The following is a 9,306-nucleotide window of genomic DNA, read 5'->3' on the forward strand; positions in this document are numbered from 1 at the left end:
CGAAAGCTAACCATTCTAAATTCGATTCAAGTTAGAACATACTCTTATTCAAACATGGTTTAACTTAAATCCAATTTTTTTTTTTTTGTTTATGAGGAACTCTTACTTGAATTGAACCACATTTTAAAGGACAAATAAGTGAAACTTCGTTTCAGTGACCAATCTCATAACCACTAAACTAAATAAGTTAAACATATGATATTAATATGTTCTCGGTTGGTTTCAAACCTCTACTCTCTAGTTTGCACACTCTTTCTTTTTAACCACTCCAAGATATTCTCATTTCACATGTTCTGCTCGAATCCAAGAAGTTGGGAGCTTTCACTGTTTATGAGTGTTTTTCCTTTTAAAGTGAAAAAACCTATCCCAGCCGGCATAGAATTTAGACCTGCCCAGGCTTTGATAGGCCCCCGGACCCAAGTAATTGTGTTTACATCCCTACTAACTACTAAATGAGTATTTCTGCCTAAACAATCACCAACATAATCAGACATGGAATGTGAGGTCGAAAACGCCAATTTTCCTTCAATTTCTTCGACAAAAATGCCAACCTTGTATTGTATAATACAATGTTAGTCTTGTATTTTTCTGGTTTCAAAAAATGGACTCAATGACTTTGGAAGAGTTTATTCTGTTAGTGAGGAAAACCATTGTCCTGGAAAGTTTACAAAACTTTATCTTAGATCTTGGTAATGATCAAAACTGAAAGAGAATTGTGGGAAGATAACCCTTTTGCAGTCTGTACGATATAAAATTAATTTTATCCGTGTGCACTTATAATGAAAACCAAGTGAAACCAATCGGTTTAGCACTGGGGAGATGTTATAGACCTGGAAAAATAGGGAAAATAAGTTTAGCAGTCTGTAGTTCAACTGAAATGAGCTATATCAATCTCATCTGGAAATTTAAATGAGTCAGCAGCGCCAAACTTCCTTCGTTCTTCCCAATCTTCGTCATATTCTTCCTTGACACTATTGCTTTCGGCATCAGGGAAACTGGCGGGCGGCAGATCATATATGCTTCTCGACCGGCAACCGGGGATGGCAAGCATACTCACTTGGCGAAGGTGAGAAATTTCCACAACTACGTTGTCATCATCAACTGGGAGAGGCTGTTTCCATGGCTCACCGTCCATTCTCATAAATGTATGGTCAGCAGCGCCCTTTTGGAACTCAAACCGTACTCTGTTTGCCTGCATAAACAATGAAAAATAGAAAATACTAAAGCTAATAAAGATTTCTGCACATCACATATTGTAGTATGGAGATATTGTGTTAACAATTCAAGGGAAAATTTAAGCATTATGAGTTCGAAAGTAGAGTTATGCTTCATCACATACCTGAGCAAGACGAGTCCCATGCCCGTTTGGAGCAAGCAAAACAAGTCCATGCCAAGCATTTCTAAAACCAACTATCTCAATGAGGCCATCATCTACATATGGAGGAGTCAAGCCCCTCTGGAAATAAAAAGTTTTAGTGAATTTGTAACTAATTGGTGAAAATGTGTTTTCAGTTCATAACCCACAAGTTATATAAAAAATGGGAACTAACCTGGCGTAGTTTCTTCCTCAATGGTTTTCCCCAAGGATCAAGTCCCCCAGAAAAACTGGGCAAGTTGAGGCAAACAATGGATCTAATGCTGTATGTCAAAAGACAAAGTGTTAATGAACTGGAGTGAAAAGTGACAGAATGCTAAATCAAATGCAAATATACAAGATAAAGGTCAACACAGTTTTACTGACAAGAAACAACATAAGACACTCAGTTGGATCAGTACCTATAGTAGGATCAGAACATTTAACCTCACCTGTGATGTATATGGAGTTCCTCCCACACGCCTTGTTTTTTCATGATTTTAACTTTTGCTAGCTGTGCTATGTTCCTGTATTGAAATCAAGCCACTCTCAGAAACATTAACAACCAAACAGAAGGCTAGTAACTAGAAGAATAAATAATACCCTTAGCCTCAAGAAGTTCAGGAAAATGAAAAAAACATGAAAAGAAACCAAGGAAAAATCATGATCAACATACTTAAGCCGAGAGGGCATAGATCATAACATCAAGCCCTCAGGCATGTTCTTCTCAATAGACTCGACCATGAAACGATTAATATATTATAATAAGCAATTTAATCATTAATGGACTTATTCACCGTGATTGCGAAGATGGTTGTGAAAGAAAAGCAAAAAACCATCCTTGAGTACCAGCAATCTTCAAATAAGTACTCTGCTCCACAGAAAAGAAAGAAGGTCAGCAGTTGGAAAATATTATTGCAAGGTTTTAAATTAAGGAGAAGAAAAGTGAAGCACAACTTATAAAAATCTGAAATCCTGACTTTGTTTGAAATGATTCAAAACGCATTTATACTGTTAAAATTCAAATGAGTGCAATGATACATAAGTCAAAAGCAGGGAGAAATGAGCCAAACTTGAAGAGAATATATGATAACATGAACAAGAGCTGAGGTCCTGATAACATGAACAAGAGCTGAGGTCCTTGTAATAGAAAGATGGGATAACTTATATTTGGCAACTTAACTTATTCTTTAGACAGACCTATGAAAGAAATGTTTTGATAGGACATGTTGAACTAATAGAAAGATGTGATAAGTTTGATCTATGGTTTATGGACTAAAAATCAAGCAATGTGTGAATATTCTGTCTGAAGTCCATATGGTAAAGATTTTGATACCTGATTCGCTAACTGATTTTGGAATTTTTCTGGGTGTAACTTCCTCTCAGAATGAAAAGCATATGACACTTGAGCATCCATTCCTGTATAAGAGAAACTTACAGGTCAACTACTTAGCAGCTACACTGGTGTAACAAAAACTGGATGCCACCAAACAACAATTAAGTTTTCCTTTCAAACATCATTTCCGGATAATCTTCATATGATTACTGAAATTAAAAACTAAATGTGTTTCAATGTTCATCCTTTACAAGGGTCTGAAATATTATGACATAAAATTCAATTTTCTTACCCATGCTGAAGTAGTTCCAAAATCCCCCACGAAATGTGTGGCAACCCTTCTGAGAACATTGAACAAATCATTTGACAGTAAGCAAGTGATGTCAAATTTGCGTGTAATATGTTAAAAACACACACACAAAATAACAATAAAAGGAAAGACTTACCACATTCAGTGTATCATTTTCAGAGACACGATGAAATGCATGCAAAGAATGGGGTAATTCAAGAGGTGCAATGGGATCACATGGCTCTTGTCTAGGAATCCTCATTCTCATGAGAATATGCCAGCTAAAATGATAAAGAAAATATATGATTGGTAGATATAGATATCCCAATAGGGAAAATATAAGTATAAATGAATACAGGGAAAAGTCTAGTGCAACAGATTGCTAAGTGGTGATGCCAGGAATAAGTTAGCTTCGGTGGTATAATACTCTAAGCCATTATGGATTTATTACCTATCAATCTTCATTTCTTTCGCAATCTTTACTTGTTCCAGGAATGACAGAACAGACTGACGGTCTGTGTTGGGATTTTTCTTTCCCTGACAATTAACCAGATACATGGTATAATATCAAGACAGAAATTCATTATAAGATTGGCATTCTCTAAGTTTAGGTACAAGAGACAGCTGAAGATATAACCTACCCAACCAAATGCAAATGGGAGGTTGTTTCCAGTTCCCAATGGCACTGTAGCAATTGGAGGTGGATAAGGTAGTTTAAGATCAGAAACAACTCCAAGAAGCCATCCAGCTGTGCCATCTCCCCCGGCAACCTGATTTTTGAGCACAAATATGAAGGTCAATCAAGAACATTTGAAAAGGAAAATATTTCTGGACAAGCCTACTCACAATTATTCTCAATCTCTTCAGAATTTCAGCAGCCAAGACATCTCCAGCATACCTTAACCTTTCTAAATTGGCATAAAGTACATGAAGTACTTTATCAGGGGCCTTTTCTCCCAAATCAAAAACCTGAAATTTGATCACTCTACCATCAATTCCACTGAAAACAAACTAATCATAATCACAAATGTACAATTCCTTCAATTACCTGGTTTTCATTAAGAAGAGAACGATAAGTGACAAGAAGTTTCCCACCCAATTGACCACCACTTCTGGAGTTAATGAACACTATCACTGGACAAGCAGGTATATGGGAAGCATTTTTGGGCTCAGATCCAGCTATAAGAATGTAATTTGGAATATGATAATCCTGTAAGACACTCTTGGATTTGGAAACAGCCATTGCTTCATCCGAACTGCATATTATATCAAAATAAGGCACCAAAATCGAATTAGTAAATAGAAACAAATTTGTAAGTTCACAATGGCACACAAGTTTTTTGTGATGCAGTTTAGAACTCTAAGCAGAGCCGAAAACATTTTAGAGAAGCTAGGGGTCATCAGGCTGCACACACATTTATGAAAAAACAGAACAAAAATAAAAAACAAAATGCAGAAATGAAAAAGGGTGAAAAGCGAAATAGTTAAGACCCCATCATAAAAACTTTTCCTCTATTGTGTCGTTGGCGTTTCAAACCAGCTCAAATTCATCAAGGAAGCACAACTGGAAGCTTACATGCCACTATATTTCAAACTACTTTATTCCTTTTTCCACAAAACCAGAAAGAATCTGTCATTTCAATTCTGAAAAACGTAAGAATTTCTTCAAATTCCAGATTCCCAAGTATTTAGATTCAAATTCTAAAACTGTCACAGATCTATTTGTCATATTCTCCCAACACAAACCTAGAATAATTCTAATTAGTCACCCAAAATAAAAGGAAAAAAAAAAAGCACTCATTCGATATTCTCACATTCATTCAGCTACCTCTTTGATAGAAGATCATGAAAGGGTCGGAAGAATTTCCCAGAAGCAGAAGATAAACTGGTAAAAAGTTCCCTTTTTTTTCGTAGTCTCTGTTTGTTATCCATCGTTAAACCGTAATGTAACAGCCTAACTAAAAGAATATATTTCCATCAATGCAAAAACTCGGCCGAAATTGAATTGGTTGTATGTTTCTCAAGAAAGAGAGATCACCCGAATTATCAAAGTATAGAAAGACTGCGAGCTATAAGCTATTCTCGGAAGCTCTCTTTCCCGGAAACATCGTTAAGGAACACCGCGGTTTTGCTTAACAAAGAAGAAACCACAAGAGACCCACAAAGAATCCTGAAAGGAACTGAGAAGCTTCTCTTTATTGTTGTTTTTCTAGAACTTGCTATATTTATTTCGTTGGTTTACCATTTCAAACTCTGAGATTCAGAATCACCAACTGCTTTTCGTTTTTGTTTGGAGCTGTCATGCATGGAATCGGATTAGGTGATTTTGTTATATTTATTTGGGTTGCAAAGGGGAAGAGATTATTGAGTGTGGACGAGATCATCAAAAGAATGTGGAATTGTTTTAGTTGATTGGTCAATTAAATGTGGTGGCGAATTTTTATTGGGTGAAAATAGATGTTGTGGAATTTGTATTGATTTGACAGTTTAGTTAATTAATTTTTAAATTAGAGTTGGTAATTATCCGGGTTGACTTTGATTGTTTGAGATTTTGGAAAGGCCAAACACCATTTCCCACCCAAAGTATGTTGATTAGGCAAATTTCCCCTGTTAACTTTGAAAACCTATTTACCCACCCATAGATTGTTAAAATTAACGGTTTTGAGAGTAAAATTATCATTTTATTTATAATATTAAAAATAAATTTAAATTTGATTTTATTTCTCTATCTAAACCCTAAAAAGTAATAATTTCTCCCAATCTAAGTTTTCAAAAGCAACATTTTTCCCCTCAGAGTTTTCAAACTTTCAGATTGAATTTTTTGATAATGATCGACGATCTCCAGTCTACTTCTCTTCCTCTTTGACGTCTTCTCCTTTTGATAGTACTCCTTCCCGTTCTCCTTGGCGTTGTTGTTTTTATCGACGAAAAGTCTTTATCGTTGACAAAAACTTCTTCGTTGATGACGATGCCGAAGAGGACAGGAAGGAGCACGGTCGAAAGGAGGAGATGTCAGAGAGGAAGATAATTAGCTTGGAGATTGCCGATCATTATCGAAAAATTCAATTTGAAAGTTTAGAAACCTTAGGGGGAAAATACTGTTTTTGGAAACTTTGGTTTGGGAAAAATTGTTAGTTTTTAGGGTTTTATGGGGAAAAATGATATAACTAATAGATTCAGTTAATTTTAACTGCTCATGGATAGGTAAATGAGATTTTCAAAGTTAACAGAGGAAAACTTGAGAAATTAACATACTTTGGGGGGAAGGGGGGACGGAGGAATAAGTCCTTTGGCCTTTTGGAAACAAAGGAAGTTTTGTATAAGGACAAAACACTAATTCCCACCCAAAGTTTGTTGTTAAAAATTCAAACTTTTACCTATAGAAAATTAAAATTAATAAATTAGATAATTTTAGAGGTAAAATTGTTATTTAACTAGTAATATATTAAAAATAATAATACTTTATCTCATTTCCCCTCTTTATTTAGAAAATTAACCATTTTTCTATCAAGATTAAACTTTGAAATGTTATATTTTCTCTATATTAGGTTTCTATTTTTTTAGTGCTCTCTCCTTCTAGTGACTGGAATCCCTTCTCTCCCTTTGAGAGCATCTTCATCTTTGACGAAGATGAAGACACCTTCATAGATATTGGCACCATTGAAGGGGGAGAATGGATTCCGGTCGTTAGAGGAAGAAAGTGTCAAAAGAATTTGCCGGAGAAATGGAAATTTAACAGGGGCAAAATGTAACAATTCAAAGTTTAATCATGAGAAAAATTGTTAATTTTCTAACTAATGGAGAAATGAGATAAAATTTTATTATATTTAATATATTATTGATTAAATGATAATTTTACGATTGAAACTAACTGATTTTGTTAATTTTAATACTTTACAGGTGGAATTTTAGATTTTTAAGGCCAAAGGACTTATTCTTACCCAAGGCATAGCAAAATTCCAAACTCCCACTCTCCAACTTTTACAAACCCAAACATTAACTCATAAACTAAAATCTGTTAAAATTTTTTGTTAGGGTTAAGAGTAAAATTGTTATTTAACAATAATATTTAAAAATAAATAAAAGTTTATATCATTTACCCCTTTAATTTGAAAAACTAACAATTTTTCTCTAAAATTAAGTTTTGAAAAGTGACGTTTTCCCCCCATACCTAGGGTTTCAAATTTCATTAGCAAATTTCTAGTGAACGATGCTTGAAGTCTCTCCGTCCTGACGACGTCTCTCCTTTTAGCTCTTTCCCTCAAACTGATGACGACTAAATTTGATGAAATCCAGACAAAGAGTCAAAACTCTTTGTCTAGACAATGATGATGGTTCAGATGAGGAGTCGTCCTCCTTTAGACGAGAACGACTCCTCATTTGGATCGTCATCATCATCCAAATGAAGCCAACTTCATTTGGACAACAAAGGTCTAGATAAAAAGATTTGACTCTTCGTCTGGATTTCGTATAAATTTGTTGAATCCAGATGTCATTGGTCAGAGGGAGACATGTTGTCGGGAGAGAGAGAGATAGATCATTGTTCATCGAAAATTCATTAACGAAATTTGAAATCTTAAATAGGGGAAAATGTCACTTTTCAAAATTTAATTTTGGGGGAAAATTGTTAGTTTTTTAAAACAATGGGTAAAATGAGACAAACTTTTATTTTTTAAAATATTTCGTTAAATAACAATTTTATCCTTAATTCTAACTAAAAATTTTAATCCTTTTAAGCTCATAGATGAGTGTTTGAGTTTTTGAAAGTTAAAAGGTAAAAATTTAAGATTTTATTATATCTTAAATAGAAATAAGTCTTTTAGCCGATTTTTAATACTTAATGGGTATCAATTTAAGATTTAACATACTTTAGATGGAAATAAGTGTTTTGGCCCTCTTATAACTTCACTTTTATATCAATGTCAAATGAGACCGTGGGTGGATGTATCATCATGATTGCCACTAATTTACTTAAATATAAATTGACATGTTATTATTTTTAATATATGGTCAATCACTATAAAGAAATTGATATGAGTGATGTTAGATATATGTATTATGTGATTAAATGTTATCTTATATTTAATTTAAAATTATCTGTTTATATGATAATATATCATTTATGTATCTATTTTATATATTCAAAATATATATACACAATTTTATTGAAATAATATTTGATTGAACTTAGTTTTAAATAAAATATATGTATATTTTGACTTTGATGGGAAAGTTCATAAGGAAGATGATTGTTCAGTTTGAATAAAAAATAATTTAATTTGAATTTATTGAAATAAAAGTAAAGGTAATTTAAGTTAGGTTTGACTAAAAATAATTTAGTTTAAATTTAATTTAAATTTAACTTAAATTTATGGTTTATATTTATGATTACGATTCATGGGTAAAATTAGTGATTAATTAACAAAAAAATATCGTTTTATCAAATAATGAATAAAATAATATCATTTTAATAATTATTTAATATAATTCGAATCAAATCACGAATTGAGTTTGAATTGAATCGAATTATCCACCTAATTTGTGAATCAAATCAAATTGATACTCTTTCTAGTTTAAATTTAACTTGATTGGATCCAACCTGGAAGCTATTATTCACCCCTAAGAGACAGACAATGAAATCTAAAATATATTCACAATTATCCTCAACTGCTCTCTAATATCTTATAATTTATTAATTAATAACAAATACTACAGTAACAAGTGGACGTGCCGGAGTGGTTATCGGGCATGACTAGAAATCATGTGGGTTCTGCCCGCGCAGGTTCGAATCCTGCCGTTCACGCTTCGACACTTGGCAGTTGGGTGTTAACCTTTAATAATAAATATTAATACAAGGTTAACAGGGGTGGGTGACTCTTTTTAATCCTTAGGACGAGGAATCCACTCAAGTTGCCTGCTTCCATTAGGGTCGTTCCACAATTGTTAAACTGGGTAATTCCTAGTCTTTGTTTGTTTTTCGGGAAAAGGAACTCACTCAAATTGATCTGTTTATATTAGGGGTCATTCCACAATCATTGAACAAGGTAATTCAGGAGTTTCATTTTGCTTTTGCGTTAGTAAATCTTAAACCTTCATCATCTTTTGAACCTAAATGAGAATTTTATAGGTTTTACCAGTCAAGCTATCCTTTGGAGAAATTTTTTTTTCCTGACGAAGAACCCACTCAAGTTATTCTACAGGTATTAGGGACTGTTCTATAATCATTAAATCAGATAATTTAAAAGTTTATTTTATTTTTGAGCTATTAAGTCTTAAACTTATGCTCTTTTTTGAACTTAAACGAGAATTCTATAACTCTTGTTAGTC

The 9,306-nt window shown here is 33.4% G+C and overlaps 1 protein-coding gene and 1 non-coding gene across 2 annotated transcripts; one reads left to right on the forward strand and one right to left on the reverse strand.

Moving 5' to 3' along the window:
• Window positions 1-774: 774 nt before the first annotated feature.
• Window positions 775-5,141, reverse strand: LOC123201789 (diacylglycerol kinase 5-like). The gene is made up of 13 exons (XM_044617344.1): window positions 4,808-5,141; window positions 4,028-4,235; window positions 3,826-3,948; window positions 3,621-3,749; window positions 3,431-3,516; window positions 3,137-3,260; window positions 2,983-3,031; window positions 2,691-2,773; window positions 2,152-2,225; window positions 1,807-1,881; window positions 1,551-1,638; window positions 1,340-1,456; window positions 775-1,192 (listed from the first exon to the last, which is right to left on the reverse strand). Exons 1-13 carry the CDS (start codon window positions 4,909-4,911, stop codon window positions 869-871), a joined length of 1,584 nt encoding a protein of 527 aa, XP_044473279.1. The 5' UTR covers window positions 4,912-5,141; the 3' UTR covers window positions 775-868.
• A 3,559-nt stretch (window positions 5,142-8,700) lies between these two features.
• TRNAS-AGA lies at window positions 8,701-8,782 on the forward strand. The gene has a single exon. It is a non-coding gene; the product is annotated as a tRNA-Ser (tRNA).
• Window positions 8,783-9,306: the final 524 nt, after the last annotated feature.

The sequence above is a fragment of the Mangifera indica genome, chromosome 18 (genome assembly GCF_011075055.1).
Source record: "Mangifera indica cultivar Alphonso chromosome 18, CATAS_Mindica_2.1, whole genome shotgun sequence".
NCBI classification, from domain to species: domain Eukaryota; kingdom Viridiplantae; phylum Streptophyta; class Magnoliopsida; order Sapindales; family Anacardiaceae; genus Mangifera; species Mangifera indica.